This window comes from Oncorhynchus kisutch, linkage group LG11 (assembly GCF_002021735.2).
Source record: "Oncorhynchus kisutch isolate 150728-3 linkage group LG11, Okis_V2, whole genome shotgun sequence".
Classification (NCBI taxonomy): Eukaryota; Metazoa; Chordata; class Actinopteri; order Salmoniformes; family Salmonidae; genus Oncorhynchus; species Oncorhynchus kisutch.
In genome coordinates this window covers 40,536,735-40,556,734 of record NC_034184.2, presented here as the reverse complement: position 1 = coordinate 40,556,734, position 20,000 = coordinate 40,536,735, and the positions used below count along the sequence as shown (strand labels likewise).

At 42.3% G+C, this 20,000-nt stretch overlaps 1 protein-coding gene across 2 annotated transcripts in view; it reads right to left on the bottom strand.

Moving 5' to 3' along the window:
* Positions 1–20,000, bottom strand: part of hspa12a (heat shock protein 12A) — a 44,100-nt gene that overhangs the window by 6,004 nt on the left and 18,096 nt on the right. The window contains exons 2-10 of one of the 2 annotated variants that reach the window (XM_020495132.2): positions 18,526–18,602; positions 18,158–18,288; positions 13,539–13,725; positions 10,433–10,537; positions 10,134–10,250; positions 7,873–8,044; positions 2,383–2,469; positions 1,656–1,760; positions 921–1,179 (exon numbers count right to left, since the gene is read on the bottom strand). In XM_020495132.2, coding sequence (XP_020350721.1) covers positions 921–1,179; positions 1,656–1,760; positions 2,383–2,469; positions 7,873–8,044; positions 10,134–10,250; positions 10,433–10,537; positions 13,539–13,725; positions 18,158–18,288; positions 18,526–18,602 — 1,240 coding nt within the window. The remainder of the gene's footprint in view (positions 1–920; positions 1,180–1,655; positions 1,761–2,382; positions 2,470–7,872; positions 8,045–10,133; positions 10,251–10,432; positions 10,538–13,538; positions 13,726–18,157; positions 18,289–18,525; positions 18,603–20,000) is intronic. The other variant, XM_020495133.2, reaches the window with a different exon arrangement.

The window sequence follows — 20,000 nt, the reverse complement described above, 5'->3', positions numbered from 1 at the left end:
AGGGTCCCATGAGTTTAATACAGGATGAAAATCTATACTAATGTAAGACAGTACTTTTAACAGACAGACTACAGGATAGTATCAAAGTGAGACAAGGTCTTATATACGCAAGGTTTATTTCAAGTTATTCAGTCATCTTTAGTGAATTCAAGTGCACATACTGATCCAAACATTTATTAGAGTAACACTACTACTGCACATACTACCGTGTATAAGCAGGAAGAAAGCATTTTAGACTTATCTAAGGTAATTTGAACTGAATGAACCAGAGTGGGAATACTTAGTCAGCTAATGACACTAGTCTACTACATTGTACAATAGACAAGTCTCTTAATGAGCTGACTGTAATGTGGTGGAGGGGGAAACGTGGTGAATTCTGAATTCGCTGGTTGGCTTACTGGGCAGTTTCAGACTGTATAATGGATAATCATTGCCAGTGCCTGGACAACTGATAGATTGATCGAAGTAATCCTCATTGAATAGATTTTGTATTGCACTATTTTCTATGCATTTTACTGTATCGTATTGCATTGTGTGTTTTGGTATTATGTCCTATGTTTTTAAGCACATGTACCCGTATCACAAACAAATGGATAGTGATGGTCATATGTTGGTTGTTTAATGTTTGGGTAATGGAATTGAGATCTGTTGCAGAGGAGACGTGTGTGTATTCCCCTGGATACATGCACCAAGTAAAGGTATATTACATCCGACAGCTAGCACATGCTTATTCAGACACATGCTTATTATGCTTATTCAGACACATGCTTATTCAGACACATGCTTGGGTAATCAGGTAATCACTCAATAGGGAGTTGAGGTGAGCTCTAGACTTTCAGTGTATTCTGTATCCTATACCGATCCTCTAACCCTCCTCTGCAATCATACACACACTCACATATGCACACACACACACTCACTTGCTCTTGCGCAGGGCGTGCTCCACACTGTGACCTCTGAACTTCTTGTAGTAGTCGATGAAAGAGAAGGGCAGGTTGATATTCAGGGGGTTGGTCCTGTCCGGGGCCGCTGCCCGTTTCCGGGACTCAAACGCGATCATCAGATCCACCCAGGCAGCCGGCCGCTTGACCTTAAACTGGTCGATGAAGTCGGGCCCGAAGATCTTACACAGGAGTTTCTCAAACTCATAGTCAATACCAATGGAGCCATAAGGACCGCCTAAGGAAGTGAAAATGAGTGTCGGTCAATTAGAGCTCAAATGACACCGAGTCCACAGAACAGAGGGGATGCATGGACCCTGATTAAAGCCTTTGAAAGAGTTTTTTTAGACTAGGAGTCCATGTGTAGCTCATGGGGATGTGTGAAATTTACTGCTCAGCCTGAAGTTTCCCCACTTGCGCCAGCGAACAGCTATTTCTTCGCGTGGTGCAGACTGGTAAGACACTCCAGGAGGGTGGTCACATGTGCTAGCAAGGCAGAGGTCCCAAGTTTGTGCCAGGAATGGGACGAATTAGGAGGAAGTGGTACTTACTAAGCTAGCAGTGTGACGTCCTTTACACATGCAGCCACCCCAGAATGTGATAGAACAGCCAGAAGAATGTGATTATTTTGAATCGAGGATACTACCTAGGTCCATCTCAGTGTAACATGAATTCAGTGAGAGCTGCTATCTGAGCATTGAGCACTCTCTTTACCTGAGGCCTTATAGAGCTCCTTGAGATGTCCCTCAGGGAGCCGAATCTGATGGACCGTGAGGTCAACCGTTCCGCCACCACAGTCAACCACAACATAGCGGTCACCTGGGGAGAGAGAGAAACGTCATTGGAGGCGAAGGAGCAGAAGACTATAGTAGTAGCCAATAACGCCTCTGAAGCATGACTTCTGATCATTTCCTCTAAAAGCGGCTTCTGTTTTTGGGACACACTCAGTGGATGTTCAACATGAGTAGTCATGATGCTATCGCGCCCTAAAACCCCAAGTGGGTGCTGGAGAACTAGATACAGTGTATCGGATAGAGGATAAGCCAATTGCTATACTGGATTTCAGTCTTTTTATACAGTAGATAACCTACTATCACCATGCCCACACTGTCACAGTGGTCAGTAATCACCATGTGATCATGTAATCAACCATACGATCACTGACATGTCAACATCCAGCCAAACCTACAGGAAGCATTTGATTAGTAGAGAAATGTAATCGATTAGACTGTAAAAGCATGAGGTTATTAGCAAAAACTAGAAAGATAATAAGTAGAGTAGATCCTCCTACTCAATAAACATACGGCTGTTGTTTTTCAGGGCACCGAATAACAAACACGATGCATGATCTGCAGCATAAGAAACAGCAGGAGCAATTACTGTATAGAGAGGGAGGAGGGAGAGAGAAAAAAGAAGCGTAAAAGAGAGAATGAGACTCTACCTTCTTCCAGCTCCGACCAAAGCTCCCCTATGACATTTTCCACCAAAAAGGTGCGGCTCTGTCGTTTGCTCCGGACATGCTCCTTGGCTGGTTATTGACAGAGAGAGAATGACCGAGCGTGAGAAGGGTGGAAGCGCTTTGGTGAAGCTGTGTGGGTCATACAATGTAAGTCAAGCGACAGGATGATGGGGCTATATGATGTCTAGGATGGATGTGTGAAGTCAGCAGCAGAACTCCAGAACTGTTCATATAGCCTAACTGCAGGTACCCATCCCAGAAACTGTGTTGACTTGCAGGAATGAGCAAATCCAATGTGAGACTGTTTGGATCTAGTGTTTCATTTTCCGTTTTTTATGTTCAAACTGTATTTTATTAGCATATACAGTTGAAGTCGGAAGTTTATATACACCTTAAACTGTTTTTCACAATTCCTGACATTCAATCCTAGTAAAAATTCCCTGTCTTAGGTCAGTTAGGATAACCACTTTATTTTAAGAATGTAAAATGTCAGAATAACAGTAGAGAGAATAATTTATTTCAGCTTTGATTTATTTCATCACATTCCCAGTGGGTCAGAAGTTTACATACACTCAATTAGTATTTGGTAGCATTGCCTTTAAATTGTTTAACTTGGGTCAAATGCTTCAGGTAACCTTCCACAAGCTTCCCACAATAAATTGGGTGATTTTTGGGCCATTCCTCCTGACAGAGCTGGTGTAACGGAGTCAGGTTTGTAGGCCTACTTGCTCGCACACGCCTTTTCAGTTCTGCCCACACATTTTCTACAGGATTGAGGTCAGGTCTTTGAGATGGCCACTCCAATACCTTGACTTTGTTGTCCTTAAGCCATTTTGCCACAACTTTGGAAGTATGGTGAGCTCATTGTCCAGTTGCAAACTGTAGTCTGGCTTTTTTTATGGCGGTTTTGGAGCAGTGGCTTCTTCCTTGCTGAACGGCCTTTAAGTTTAAGTCAATATAGGACTTGTTTTACTGTGGATATAGATACCTTATTACCGGTTTCCTCCAGCATCTTCACAAGGTACTTTGCTGTTGTTCTGGGGTTGATTTGCACTTTTTGCACCAAAGTACGTTCATCTCTAGGAGATAGAATTGATAGAGATCCTTCCTAAGCAGGAGATGGGAGATCTCCGTCCTAAGCAGTATGACGGCTGTGTGGTCCCATGGTGTTTATACTTGTTTACTATTGTTTGTACAGATGAACGTGGTATCTTTGGGCATTTGGAAATTGCTCCCAAGAATGAACCAGACTTGTGGAGGTCTGCAATTTTTTTTCTGAGGTCTTGGCTGATTCCTTTTGATTTTCCAATGATGTCAAGCAAAGAGGCACTGAGTTTGAAGGTAGGCCTTGAAATACATCCACAGGTACACCTCCAATTGACTCAAATGATGTCAATTAGTCTAACAGAAGCTTCTAAAGCCATGACATCATTTTCTGGAATTTTCCAAGCTGTTTAAAGGCACAGTACACTTAGTGTATGTAAACTTCTGACCCACTGGAATTGTGATACAGTGACTTTAAATTTAAATTACCTGTCTGTAAACAATTGTTAGGAAAATTACTTGTGTCATGCACATAGTAGATGTCCTAACCGACTTGCCAAAACTAGAGTTTGTTAACAAGATATTTAAGGAGTGGTTGAAAAAACAAGTTTTAATGACTCCAACCTAAGTGTATGTAAACTTCCGACTTCAACTGGATGCTGATGAAATGGTCTTCCTATAGGGGAAAAAATGTGTTAGCTGCAGAGGGACGAGAGAACGCTGGCCAAGGAAAGGACATTCTACTCTAAATGTTCAGAACTGGAGAATGCACTTATGATCAGTACTTACAGGCTAATGATTACATTAATTGCATATGGACCTTGTAATCACTGGTTGAAAAGAGGACAGCAATAGTAGTAGCATGACCACATCGACCCAGATGTCAGAAGGACATTTTCTCCAATAGAGCGGAAACAATATGAAGGGAAAGGAGGACTTTCATTCTCCCATTAGTCCTCAGGAGGGTGTGAGAGTGGGGTCTATCTATGTCACCATGAACTATTCCGTCAACATGTCAAAACACAATGAAGAAATAACTTTCCGGGAATGCTGTTAGAACATTATGAGTTAGCTATGGTGGAAGCTGCTCGAATAGAGGATTATGGGAAAGTTAATGTAAGGAGGAAACAGCAGCAGCTGGACAGAGAGTACACTTTCCCTTCCCGTAGGCTTCCTTCCAACATAAAAACACCTCAGTTGGAAAAGAGTTGTAGCATCCTGTTGGAAACACCATCATTAGGGAGGGGACATTGACTTGTGCCCCCTTCTTTTGGTCCAACCTCTCTGACCTCTGCATTGATGCTGAAGGTAATTCAAACACAAACTGACCATATATCAAAGGGTTCATTTCAAACCAACTACATTTCCCATAATTATTATGGAAAGACAGATGATAGAGTAGAAGATATTTCCGTTGGATGGCGCTACATTGTCGTCGCCGGTTCTAAAATCCAGTATACAGACTTGGGATACTACGAGCACCATTTTGGAAAACAAACTCAGCATTTTATAAGAATGTAAAGATAAACGAGAAATACAGTACCAGTCAAATGTTTGGACACACCTACTCATTCAAGGGTTTTTCTATATTTATACTATTTTCTACATTGTAGAACAATAGTGAAGACATCAAATCTATGAAATAACACATATGGAATCATGTAGTAACCAAAAAGTGTTAAACAAATAAAAATATAGTTTAGATTTGAGATTCTTCCAAGTAGCCCCCCTTTGTCTTGATTACAGCTTTGCACACTCTTGGCATTCTCTCAACCAGCTTCACCTGGAACGCTTTCCAACAGTCTTGAAGGAGTTTCCACATATGCTGAGCACTTGTTGATTGCTTTTCTTTCACTCTGCCGTCCAACTCATCCCAAACCATCTCAATTGGGTTGAGGTCGGGTGATTGTGGAGGCCAGGTCATCTGATGCAGCACTCCATCACTCTCCTTCTTGGTCAAATAGCCCTTACACAGCCTGGAGGCGTGTCACTGCAGATGGGATGGCGTATCACTGCAGAATGCTGTGGTAGCCATGCTGGTTAAGTGTGCCTTGAATTCTAAGTAAATCACAGACAGTGTCACCAGCAAAGCACCACACCTCCTCCTACATGCTTCACAGTGGGAACCACACATGTGAAGATCCTCTGTTCACCTACTCTGCGTCTCACAAAGACACAGCAGTTGGAACCAAAAATGTCAAATTTGGACTCATCAGTCTAATGTCCATTGCTCGCGTTTCTTGGCCCAAGTAAGTCTCTTCTTCTTATTGGTGTCCTTTAGTAGTGGGTTCTTTGCAGCAATTCAACCATGAAGGCCTAATTCACACAGTCTCCTCTGAACAGTTGATGTTAAGATGTGTCTGTTACTTGAACTCTGTGAAGCATGTATTTGGGTTGCAATCCGAGGTGCAGTTAACTCTAATGAATTTATCCTCTGCAGCAGAAGTAACTTTGGGTCTTCCATTCTTGTAGCAGGCCTCATGAGAGCCAGTTTCATCATAGCACTTGTTGGTTTTTGTGACTGCACTTGAAGAAAGTTTCAAAGTTCTTGAAATTTTCCGGATTGACTGACCTTCATGTCTTAAAGTAATGATGGACTGTCGTTTCTCTTTGCTTATTTGTGCTGTTCTTGCCATAATATGGACTTGGTCTTTTACCAAATAGAGCTATCTTCTGTATACCACCCATACGTTGTCACAACACAACTGATTGGCTCAAACACATTAAGAAGGAAAGAAATTCCACAAATGAACTTTTAACAAGGCACACCTGTTAATTGAAATGCATTCCAGGTGACTACCTCATGAAGCTGGTTGAGAGAATGCCTAGAGTGTGCAAAGCTGTCATCAAGGTAAACGGTGGCTACTTATATATTTCGATTTGTTTAACACTTTTTTTGGTTACTACATGATTCTATATGTGTTATTTCATAGTGTTAATGTCTTCACTATTATTCCACAATGTAGAAAATAGTAAAAATAAAGAAAAACCCTTGAAATGAGTAGGTGAGTCCAAACTTTTAACTGGTACTGTATAAACTCTGCAAGTCTTACAGTATGTGCTCATAATCATAGCTTTAGCCCCGGACCTAAGCCGACCAGACACAGCTTAAAGCAGGTCATTGGAGAGTCTTTAAAGAAAAACATCTGCTCCAAAGAGCCACCGCTCTTCCGCTCTATAATAGCATGAGGTTAGCATTGTATGGATGGAGGCAATGAACATTAAATCAAATCAATTATCTCCATCCAAGAACCTTAAGGTAACATGTGTCTAGTTACAGAGCAAATACTGTTTTCATATTGTTGCAGTGAGTAATAAGCATCAAAAATACTGATGTATACAGTACAGTACATCATCTCTCACCTCAGTTCTTATTAAAGACAGTATACCATATCTACTGTAGTCCTAAAGGGTTTCGTCTTCTGTATGTGTGGGCGAATCAGATTCCAACTAAAGCTACAGTACTACTATATAACCATAATATAGCCTTCAGCTTCTGTACAGAGGTTTAACCTCCTTAATACGCATAAGGTAAGCTGTTGAACATAAAATAAATGCATTCAAGCAAGTGAAGGCTAGTGTGAGTGTGGTTTAGTCCTATCCCTAGTCAAAAGCATAGCGAGATATGACTGAAGGGCACTAAGCTTCTAAATATCTTGTCGAGATGATATATGGAGAACCAAAACTTTTTACCGAAACAAAAGATCGATGAGTGAGAGAGAGGAAAGGCTTGAGGGAGTTTATGGTCATTTGCTATTGCGGATTCACGTGGGTGTCAAATATGAGATTGGATTTCATTGGATAATACGGCCCAGTTCTAAGGTGGCATTATTTAGTATTTGAATGACCTTTTGTGCATTCAGATATCAGTACATTTTCCGTGCTACATCCTGAATACGAGTAGTTGTTGGCTAATTTTCCCATAGTATTTAAGGGCTCGTGCACATTTTAGGAAAAATAAGTAAAAGCAAATAGACATGGAGAATGTGATGTATTTGTCCATGCATTTTTTTGTATCTGAATATGAAAATAAAAGTTATGTTAGGGTTGAGGATATTGTCCCATACACATTATCCATTGAGAGGAAATGTATGTTTAAGATTCATTGAAGGCACTGGTTGTTTGCGTGACCTGTGACCTGACTTGAGTGGGAAGACGGTTTTCCCCGGCCACCACTACCTCTCCATCGTGAATACAGTTATCCAGAATGAATTCTACAGACAAAAACACAGATTTGACTCTTTTTGGAATGATAAACATGCTTGTCGACCAATAACCAATCTATAGTCCAAGATTAGTTTCAGAGGCACATATTGTATGAAATCGTTACATGGGGGATGCAAAATGCTACCATGGTACATTATTGTGACGTTCAATGTGATGCTCATGTTCTGATTGGCCTGTGGGGTGACGGGGGGTGGGATTTACCCTGGGTCATCCCTGCCCCTACATTCTCAGTGGGGCTGAAACCGTTCTGGTTGGTCTTGGTGCCAATGTCAATCATCTGGTGGAGGCGGAGCTTGCGGCAGTAGATAGAGGCTGCCTCGGGCTCAAGGGCAATGATCAGCTGCTCTGGGTTGTCACGGGGAACCAGACCAGCCTAGAGAACGGCAGAGCACAAACAGGAAATACTGGACATCAGCTTTTTCCTTAACAGGTCTCAGAAAGATGACCTCAATAAAACCAGCAATGTGAATAACTGTCCTAGTAAGTTACTATAAACATCCCTCATTGGTAAATATTCAGTGTATGTTAAGGATTCAAGATACCTCACAATAGAAAGTAAGACAATATGGCCGTCAGCACCAAACTTTTTCCTGAATTAATTTAGGAACATCAAAGTTACAATGTCTACATACCCTTACTCAGTAATACAACACTATACCATATACAGCTGAAATGGAACAATTTAACACAACCGCCATTCATCTAAAACATAATCTAGTCCACTACTAAACCATAAATGGCTTTTGGAAAAGTGTTGGGCTCATGGGCAGGCCACAGATTTGAATAGGAAAATACTCAAGGGATAAATCATGCAACCCTAGCATAAAAGCAATTCCCAAAAGCTATTCCATTTCTCGAAACATCCACAAGCAACAACTGCTTTTGCAGCATTCGAACAACGTCTTAACTTGAAGGTTATCAATCAACATGCTGTTCTGGCTGGTTTGTGTTTCTGTCCACAATATACACAGAAAAAGACAGGCAAAGTATAAAAGCTGAACATTGCATCACATCTCTGTGCTTTGTGAGATTCTGCATGTTGCGGTGAAGGGATCAAGGAGAGTGAGGAGGAAAGGAGGAGAGGGAGACGTGGGTAAGGTAGGGGTGTTTCGTTTCCCCCAGTACCAGTAATAAAAGATCCAGCCAGAGGATGCTGAGTCACTGCAGATACGCAGCCACTCCCCCAGCCCCTAACCAAACATCCTCCCCCTCTTACTGTGCCTCAACCTCCACTGCAGATATCAGGTGATCAAGCTGTCTAAAGAGCCTCTCTCCTCTTCTTCTCTCCTCCTCTCATATCTCTCTCCTTCTATTGCTCTCTTCCCTCTCTCCTCCTCCTCTCTCTCCAGCCCATCCTCTTTGTTCACTGCAGAGGGGAGGGTGGTGTCTCTATCCGGCGGCTGCAGCCTCAGACAGACTGCCACACCCATGTGACACTCTCTCACACATACTAATGTACTGTACCTCCACCCCTCCCTCCTCACACACCCCTCCACCCCTCCCTCCTCACACACCCATCCACCCCTCCCCACACACCCCTCCCTCCCCACACACAAACTCCTCTAGCCCTCTCCCCTGAAATTCCTCTACACAGAGTACCACAACGTATTACCATGTGCCCATCGCACAGCTCTCTGCAGCTCCCTCCCACCACTGTGCTCCTCTGGGGGAAAACAAACAACCATGCCTTTCTTACTATGCTGTAAGCTGGCATGTGTGTATTGTGGAATAGCATACATTGGAGTTAGAGTCGAACCAAGGTATTTGCCTTATTTATTTTCCTCTCCCTCACAGCCTATTGAGAATGATCACAATAGCCCCTTCATTCTCATCCTCAGTATGCATCCCCTCCCTGCTATCCCTTGTCTCACTGTCCTATCCTCAAATTCTCTCTCTTGGGACGACTAGTGATGAAATTATCCCTCTCCCTGGTGGCTCCCTCCAGCTGCCCTCCCTCTACTCTCTGTCCTCTCCTCTACTGCAATCGTGGTGGATCAGTCTTTCTCTCTCTACCCCCATACAGGAGAGAGAGCAAGAGAAAGAGGGGGAGGAGAGTAGTCGTCACTGTCTGGCACTGCAGCTCCAGAGCAGCAACCAACCTCTCTCCTATCGGTAATAAATCACAGCAGCAGCCAGGGTGGTAAAGCTAATCATGCACCGTCATCACTTTCTCTCCCAAGTACCTGCAGTGCCTCTGCCAAACGAGAGCTAATGGCGAGACTGTACGGACGCATCATTTACTCTGAGGGAGATAGATGGTTTGAGCGGCAAACGTTTGTCATTTGAGCTGTTGAAAGCAGACTACAGCAGACAGAGAGTAATTTGAAACAAGGAATATTTGACTTTCAACCTTACAATGTGTGTCTGTGCGTGTGTTTATGCATGCATGAGCGTATGTGCCTCTCTGTGTGATTGCATGCGTGTGCACATGGACGTGTGTCGATTGACAGGGGCCAACCCACCTTGTAGGCTGCCTCCCTCATGAACTGCTTGGCTGGCATTTTCCAGATGGCTGGCACTGTGATGACCCATCTGATGTCTGCATTGTCAAACTCTGCACCCGCCTGGTCACTCAACTCCTGCACGGGATCACATCAAGCATGGCATCTATGTTCCCTGACCCACCATAACATCAGCACTATCGCTGAGCATTAAATGCGACATCTAATTCATATAAGATACATGTATTCAATATATGAAACTAATGTATTTATTTTTTTGCATGTACTATACCATGCAGTAGAACCTGGTAATACTTTACCTTTAGTGCTTGCTCCTTGAAGAACGCCAGAGCATATGCAAAAATATCAATAGCTTTTACTCTCTTCCCATTGGCTGCATGGAGTTCTGTGTCGATGGAGAGATTCTGATTGGGGGAAAGAAGGGACGACAGAGAAAACTAAAGCTCCACCTTATCGTAATCTTTTCATTTAAACACCCTACAGACATCTACTGATAAATACTAAGACAGACCCCAGTCAACATACTCAGCCTTATCCAAATCGTGTCCACTTCACCTCTATGGTGAAATATGTGCAATAACAGTAGCCTGAGCTCACAGTTACTGGCGGTGTTACCTCTTACTTGGCACAGAACACAGAACTTCAAGAGCTTGCTGCAATATCAGCTCAGGGCAGCCAAGCTGCTAGCCCAATAATGGACTAGAGGAGCCTAACGTTACTCCAAGGACCTTACATGTTCTGCTTAAAGGGTAAATTGGCTCTGGAAGACAAAACAGCCAAATACACCTTCTAAACGTGAATCGATTCTCAATTGCGGTATGGTTCTGGAAACATAAATCCCTTTACTTTCATATCACATCAAAATAATTTCACAAATGCAAGACATACACTTACTGTACACCAGTGGCGGTCAGTGCCGTTTATGATGAGGGAGGACACATTTTTTTCATGAGCATGGCCTTTCTATTACAGCATGTTGGATGACTGTCATTCACATTCCATTCGCCCAGTTCAATGTAACATCGATAGGTTTAAGCTACTACATGATACTCAAATTGTCCCTATACTCATCATGAGGTGGCTACAACCAAGCCTATGAATGAAAGTTCACAACAAGTCGAGATTTTTTTTTTAGATGACAGACAGTGACACATGGACAGACAGTGACACACTCACCACCTTGCACACTCTTGCCTACATCATCTTATCTAGGTTGTAAATTAATACACCCCTGATCATGCATAAACACAGTTCACCTTCATAGTAGCCATAGTATTCCTTCTATCCTCTATGCACTCTACTCCTCTCACCTTTTTTCTTCATTGTGGACTTCAATGAACAACACATCAGCTGTGGGACCAGGCGAAAAAACCTTTCCAAGCCAAACCATGTCATAACCGCGACACACAGCCTACATCGTTGTCCCCATATTAGCTAAAGTAACGTCCTAGTCAACATAACGTTAGCTAATAGAACTAACGCGTTAGTAATCTCGCTACAATCATGCAGTAACGTTACAGTATATAGTCAGTAAGCAGTTACACCGGCGGTCCCCAGTGGCAATAAATTCATAAAACCAAAAGCTTAACCTGAGTTCCAGTGTCGTGTTGGATAGTCATAGCCAGCTAGCTAACATAGCATCCCTCTGTTTGAGCCGGGTGTTTGACTAACTAAATCAGCCAGCTGCATTTGCTAGCTAAGTGCTGTTGACTAACCCCTGACACTGTCCGTTAAATTGTGACGTGCCATGACCTAACGTACAGCACGCATAATGCAACTCATTCTGTGTCGTACTGCCTCTCTCCACCAGGTGACGCGCTTCTCTCGCAGATTAAAAACAAGAAAGGGACAGGGTAAGGGGGATACGTAGTCAATTGTGCAACTGAATGCATACATTTTTTGCGTCGTTGCTGCAAGCCAACATGACTCTCAAAAGCCACGACAGCTGCTGTTTACTTCTGAAGATAACTTTAGCACCACCCTAAAAACCCATTTCAAATTCGACACGAACTTTCAAATAGGTATGTAATGAAACATTATATAAACTCTTAATTGTGTTTTATTTACATTTTAGAGGTGATAAGTTGGACAGATCGGGTGAAAAAAGCTGATAAGCCAACACGGCTTATCTCCCCCTTTCCCTATCATGTAGTAGGTTTCGCTTCCCCACCCGTCATTTAAAAAAAGACCAGACGGAGCTCATTGCCTTCTTCAGTCATGCAGAGATGGGCATCATGAAGGGCTCGTCATTGATTTTGCTGGAAAGGGGAGAAATTGTGCTTTACAATGGTATTCATATTACAGTTGACCTGGAAGTATTACGTTTTTTGTGCGCAAAAATAATTGTACGTTACTGCGTGATGTACAAAAGTGCGAAAGCTAACTATAAGTGAAACTGAAAAAAAATAACGAAATCTCTCTCTCCTCCTTCATTTTGGAAGAAATTAATTTGTTGAAAACTGTTCAACTATTGTCTTTCTCTCTCTTTGAGTCAACTACCCACCACATGTTATGCACTGCAGTGCTAGCAAGCTTATGCTTTCAGTACTAGATTCATTCTCTGATCCTTTGGTCATGTGGACAACATATCAGTTCATGCTGCAAGAGCTCTGATAGGTTGGAGGATGTCCTCTGGAAGTTGTCATAATTACTGTGTAAGTCTATGGAAGGGGGTGAGAACCAAGAGCCTCCTAGGTTTTGTATTGAAGTCAATGTACCAAGAAGAGAACGGAAGCTAGCTGTCCTCCGGCTACACCATAGTGCAGAGTGCTGTTGAGGCTACTGTAGACCTTCATTGAAAAACAGTGTGTTTTAATCAATTATTTGGTGACGTGAATATATTTAGTATAGTTTTATCAAAAACTTTTTCACATTTTTATATATATGAAATTTACTGAGGCATGGTCCTCCACTTCCTCCTCTGAGGAACTGCTGTACACTGTTTTTACCGGCTTTAACACAGTTGCAGCCGACAGTATTTTTCAGCCTTTCGTTCACACACAGGTGTTAGGAGATGCAGAAAGCTAATTAGCACAGGTAGTCGACTCTATTTTCCGTCCGTTTTCCATAAACACTAACATGGAGAAATGGCCGTGTGAGAACACTAACACTAACCCTGTGTTTAAATTGAACATTTTATGTCTTTTTTAAATTATTTCTCGCTGATATGAAAGGTCCTTATGCTTCCAAAACTGTACCGCAAGCGGTGCGTGTTAATGTACAGGCCGAGCATCAGGGCTCTTAACAACACTCCCCCATATAGAAGACACCTTCGTCCAATGACTCTTATGTGTAATGTAATGGAACTGAGAGTCTTGATCAAGGGCTACCAAGCTGCCAGCCCTGCACAAGGGCAGACACAGAGTAATAAGGGAAGTGTGTGTTTGCGCGAGTGTGTGTCTTTACCGCTGTTGTATGGAGTTTCATTTTGAACTTCTCCAGGTAGAGCCAGTGCTTGGACTCGGTAGGGTCCAGGTCGTGGTAGAAGTCACGTGCTGCATAGCCAAAACTATGGAACTTCCTGTCCGGGGTCAGGAGGATGGTGGTAGGCGTCTTCTGATTGGACACTCCGGGGTCGCCACCCTCCCAGCGTCTGGGAATGAACACAAAACATTTAAACCAATGAGCAACTTGGTTAAGTCAACGTAGTTCAGTTGAAGTTTTACTCTAATTTCAATGTTTACAACGCAGGTTCAAATGAGATGACAACAGCACTGGGTGATTACTTTTTTTCAGATCCAATGTATTTTCCACGTTTATTCCATGTTACAATACGTTGACAATTTACGTTGAAACAACATTGATTCAACCAGTGTGTGCCCAGTGGATTCTATCTTTCATCTGTTGAAACAACTGGTTGAAAACTACGTAGGCCTACTTGCAAATGATACTGGTAAATTATTAAGGGCCCAGACAGTTCCCTGCAGTGCATTTTCTCTATTTGTGTCAAAGGGCTCAATATGGCTCAATAAGGTGGAATGCATAAGAACATTCGTGTATCCTGTCAATATTCCAACCTGAACTAAAATGTCTGCAGACTAAAGACACGACCAAGGTCAATCACACAAATTCAAGTAGTGTGTCCTCATCAGTCCCTCGTTGTCAGTCTAATGGCTTTCTGAACCTGACCTACACGTTAATTGAGCTACACTAGTTCTGGGCAAATCAAGACAAACTATAATTAATTTGCTTCCCTTGGAGATTAGTGTATGTTTGCTAAGTGCCCTGATGAGATTATGGGTCTGTTTTACTGGGGGAGAAGCCTGCTGTGATGGACTAAATTGGAAAATTTGGGGGAAACCACTAGATGCTCACTGCTAATCTAAATCATGATGGAGATTATCTTGGGCTCTTCTGCGCACAATCCAAGTTTATCATTGATAGTTCAGATGTTCTTCATCATCATCATTATGATCATTGCCATCGTCATGACCATATTCATCATCATGCTAGATGGTATGTCCACAGCCATATGGGAATCGTGATCCTTTTTGAAAAGACCTAGAGAATTCTGCTCCACTCCAAATCACATCACAGTGTTTCATGATCATGCTCTATGAAGCCCTAATCTATGCTTGGTTACTAATTAACATGGTCATTTGATACAATCCAATAATCCTGACTTCAAGCCTATTTATTCAAAACTCATTCTGTCACATGATTCAAACATTGCAACAACAACATAGCCTCAATGTGACTGCATCAGCGTATTAGTCATTGTAACAGAAATTAAAACATGGTTGTAATTTAAACTATCAATGAATGCAAATTGTTTCACAGTATAGCTAAACTGATCTACATGTAGGAACATGACAGGTGAAGAATAGCTTTCTGTATAACATAACCTTAGATAGTAAGGACTGGAATATGCCTTACTGCATTAACAGCTCACTGAATAATGCATTAAGGAGTGAGAGTATTTAAATTATGCATTTATTTTCACTGTGCGTACAGTATGTAAAACTGGGATTTAGAGCAGTGGGAGGCCAGAGGTCAGACCTCTTGATAAACACAATTTAAAAGCCTTACATGCTGACCAGACGGGACACGTCGCGTGAGCGAGCGTCGCTAAATAAATGTAGAAATCCATGTTATTCAATTATTGCACCCACACTGCTCGCCTGCGCCAACGAGCAGATCGCGCTGAAAGTCCTGCCTCTCCCATCTCCTCATTGGTTTATAGAAGCAGGTGCCCACGTGCCATCTCCTCATTGGTTATACCCCGGTGGGTGACTGAAAGACTAACTGTTTTGCCGGTAGTCGTGGTAATACAACGAAAGTTTAGATGCGATCACCATATAAATTAAACGATGAAAAAGCCTGGAAGGAGGAGAGATGACTATAAACGATTCGGTTGGCCGTTTAATGTGTGGATCAATTGTCGGAGTAGAGGTCCTTGTGCATTTCAGGTAAAATAACAACTCAATGTTTATATCCCAGGATAAATTAGCTAGCAACAGCAAGCTAGCTAAATCGGACAAATTAATCCTAGCTAGCAAGTGCAAGCTAACTAGCTAAATTGCCATACATGTTTAATGATTTTCGACCTGTCCCCAAATTAATGTCATTGGTTCAGAGTTTGTTTTGATATTTTAACCTGCGTGTCGTGATCGCGTTTGGTGTGGGGGGGCAAAATACATTTATGCACGATAGCACACGATGGTTTGGGTTCCGTGTTAGTGCACGTACAGTACATATTACTAAATGTGTTTCATCACCCTAGGGATATTACATTAACGATACTCCATTTTTATCTAGAACAAAGACATAGAAAGAGTTGGAAGTTTATTCAGCACAGAATTTCTACATCTCTGTGTAGGGGCTTGTGATGCTGTTCTACCTAGTAGTCTAACCAACAAACGTTTTTAAACTGCTACAGAATTGATTTTCTGGTGCTAGAAAGTGTTACCTGTTGTCTGTTAATATTTTGGGAAAGTGCTGATTTTGATCAAGAATCATGTATAAAACTGTAACAATCTGTATATAGTACTTAAGTTGTTGTTCGGGGAATCTTTACTTTACTATTTCTATTATACAACTTTTACTTCACGACATTCCTAAAGAAAATAGTATATATTTTGAATGCCAATTCACACATGTATCAAGAGAACCCCCCATGTCATCCTACAGCCTCTGATCTGGCGGAATCACTAATCAAACATGCTTCATTTGAAAATGACTTCTGAGTGTTGGAGTGTGCCACTGGCTATCCGTAAATTAAAATAACAAGAAATTGGTGCCGTCTGGTTTGCTTAATATAAGGAATTAGAAATTATATATATATTGTTAAATGTTTTAATTTTTAAGCATATTTTAGCAATTACATTTACTTTGATACTTAAGTATATTCAAAACCAAATACTTGGAGACTTTTATTCAAGTAGTATTTTACTGGGTGACTTTCACTTTTACTTGAGCCTATTTTCTATCAAGGTATCTTTACTTTTACTCAAGTATGACAATTGGGTAGTTTTCCACGACTGAATTGGATTCCTGCTCCATTGTGAGGGCCAGCGACAGTGAGGACAGGGGATGAATACTAATGTCTATGTCATAGAGACGCAAATAGCTGATGCTCACTATCAATACACCAATGCATTCCTCCTCTATTCAAAGAGCAGTTCTACCCTGAAATCTCTATCATGTGAAAATGTAAATGTTACAGCACCCCAAAATAGTTCATTTGAGGTATGGGCAAACTTTACAGATCCAGTCTGAGGGCTTATCCAGTGAAACCATTGTTTATATAAGGTTATGGAGAAGATGGTTCCATCCAAACTAAATCATCTTAGAGCTCTGGGTGTTTTCACTGCAAGGTCTAGTAGTACTAGTAAAAATATATTGCTCAACTGTTATCTGATGTTTGGAGTTAATGACAGGAGAGGATTCCGCAATAGATGCTTCTCTTAGTCTGGGTCTCTGTGTGTCTTTGTGTTTCATCACCCTAAGGATATTACATTAACGATACTCCATTTTTTATCTAGAACAAAGACATAGAAAGAGTTGGAAGTTTATTCAGCACAGAATTTCTACATCTCTGTGTAGGGGCTTGTGATGCTGTTCTACCTAGTAATCTAACCAACAAACGTTTTTAAACTGCTACAGAATTGATTTTCTGGTGCTAGAAAGTGTTACCTGTTGTCTGTTAATATATTGCATGTGGGAAAGTGCTGATTTTGATCAAGAGTCATGCATAAAACTTTAACAAGCTGTAAATAGAGTTCCCAGACATGCTTTCTCTATGGAAAACTCATTAGAACTATTTGTGATTGCCAGTTAAATCAACAAGTTTAACTATGAATTCAAAAATTATTAAAATCAACAAAAACCTGCAACCACAATGGCCTTTTACAGATAAGATTGGCCAACCCTGCTCTGAGATATGCCATGTACTCAAATAGTTCAAATAGGGCCCATTAAAACTAGCGCATGAAACCATATAAACACCTGTCGGTTTTGTGAGAGACTGCAATGCAGTGTATGGAGGTTGGCCCTGGTGCCTGGCACACACAGGGGAGAGAGTTGGCCTGTGTGTTTTATGGGTCAGAGGATCTCAGGACTGTAGTCCAGCTTGTTCCTCAGCTCAGTGAACCGGCTCCTCCTCCCAGCTCTAACAGGACCATTACACTGACTGGGACCATGACGACCGCCAATGAGGCATATAAGTGGTGAGAGAGGGAGCAAACACTGTTTCATTTGCCTTCTAAAGACAGTCATTGGGAATCCAGTTACATCTCCATTTGATGACAATGAATTTGAGGAGCAATACTTTGATCAACACGTTTAACCTGGCTATCAGCAACCCTTCTGGTATGATTACGCCTAGACAAGTGCTAAGACCAGAAAGTTGAACTATTCATTCTTATCATTATTAGCTATCTCTCTTGCATCACCTGCCAGATAATATTTAATAAGACTGCTACGGAAAAGAACAGCCTGACCTGAGTGAACCTCCCTATGACTCCTTCAATCTCGCTCTCTCCTCCTGCTACCAGGGACTGCATTGCAGCGTTGGCTTGGCTCACCTCATGGTGTGAATGCATTCTGGCTCCTTAGTGAAGGCGTAAGCATAGCCGCTGGAAGTGGTGCCAAAGTCGATAGCAACCACCACGATGAACGAAGGTCCCGTGTGGGCATTCGAGTCCGTGTCATTTTGCTGAGGTGGAGAGGACAGAAAATCAGAGTCAATAAATGGAGAATGTTTAAGGAGATGTGTGATTTATTCTGGATGGAAAAGCAGATGAGTTAAAAAAGACTGTGTGGTGAATCTCATACCAATCTAGCGTACCTATCTCCCTACCAATCTCTCATACCAAAATAATGGAGTTGTTTGACTTCATTCAGCTCTTATGGATCTATCTCCACACAGAATATTCCATGGAATGTTTCTTACCTGAATGTGGGAGGGTGACAGTGGGGTGATGCCAGGGTCACCCATGCTCTTTGCTGGAGAGGGAGTTGCCATTGCATCTGAGGAGACAGAGAGAAGTAGATACAACGAGTGGTAAAACAATAACAAACAACAGATACTGTGCCTTGCAAAAGTATTCATCCCACTTGGCGTTTTTCCTATTTTGTTGCATTACAAACTGTAATTTAAAAAATATACATATTTTAAATTTTACCCCCTTTTTCTCCCCAATTTCGTGGTATCCAATTGTTAGTAATTACTATCTTGTCTCATCGCTACAACTCCCGTACGGGCTTGGGAGAGACAAAGGTCGAAAGCCATGCGTCCTCCGAAACACAACCCAACCAAGCCGTACTGCTTCTTAACACAGCGCGCATCCAACCCGGAAGCCAGCCACACCAATGTCAGAGGAAACACCGTGCACCTGGCGACCTTGGTTAGCGTGCGCTGCGCCCGGCCCACCACAGGAGTCGCTGGTGCGCGATGAGACAAGGATATCCCTACCGGCCAAACCCTCCCTAACCCGGACGACGCTACGCCAATTGTGCGTTGCCCCACGGACCTCCCGGTCACGGCCGGCTGCGACAGAGCCTGGGCGCGGACCCAGGCCCTAGACCACTGCGCCAAAAAAAATAATAATGTAAACGAAAAAGTGCATATGTATTCACCCCCTTTACTATGAAGCCCCAAAATAAGATCTGGTGCAACCAATTACCTTCAGAATTCACATAATTAGTTAAATAAAGTCAACCTGTGTGCAATCTAAGTGTCACCTGAACTGTCACATGATATTAGTATATATACACCTGTTCTGAAAGGCCCCAGAATCTGCAAAAATGCATGTGGGAGACTCACCAAACATATGGAAGAAAATACTCTGGTCAGATGAGACTAAAATTGAGCTTTTTGGCCATCAAGGAAAACGCTATGTCTGGCGCAAACCCAGCACCATCCCCACAGTGAAGCATGGGGGTGGCAGCATCATGCTGTTGGGATCTTTTTCATCGGCAGGGACTGGGAAACTGGTCAGAATTGAAGGAATGATGGATAGTGCTAAATACAGGGATATTCTTGAGGGAAACCTGTTTCAGTCTTCCAGAGATTTGAGACTGGGGCGGAGGTACACCTTCCAGCAGGACAATGACCCTAAGCATACTGCAAAAGCAACACCATGTGGTTTAATAAGGGGAAACATTTAAATGTCTTGGAATGGCTCAGTCAAAGCCCAGACCTCAATCCAATTGAGAATCTGTGGTATGATTTAAAGATTGCTGTACATCAGTGGAACCCATCCAACTTGAAGGAGCTGGAGCAGTTTTGCCTTGAAGAATGGGCAAAGATCCCAGTGGTTAGATGTGCCAAGCTTATAGAGACAGCTGTAATTGCTGCAAAAGGTGACTCTACAAAGTATTGACTTTGGGGGGGGGGGGGGGGGGGGGGTGAAGTTCTCAGTTTTT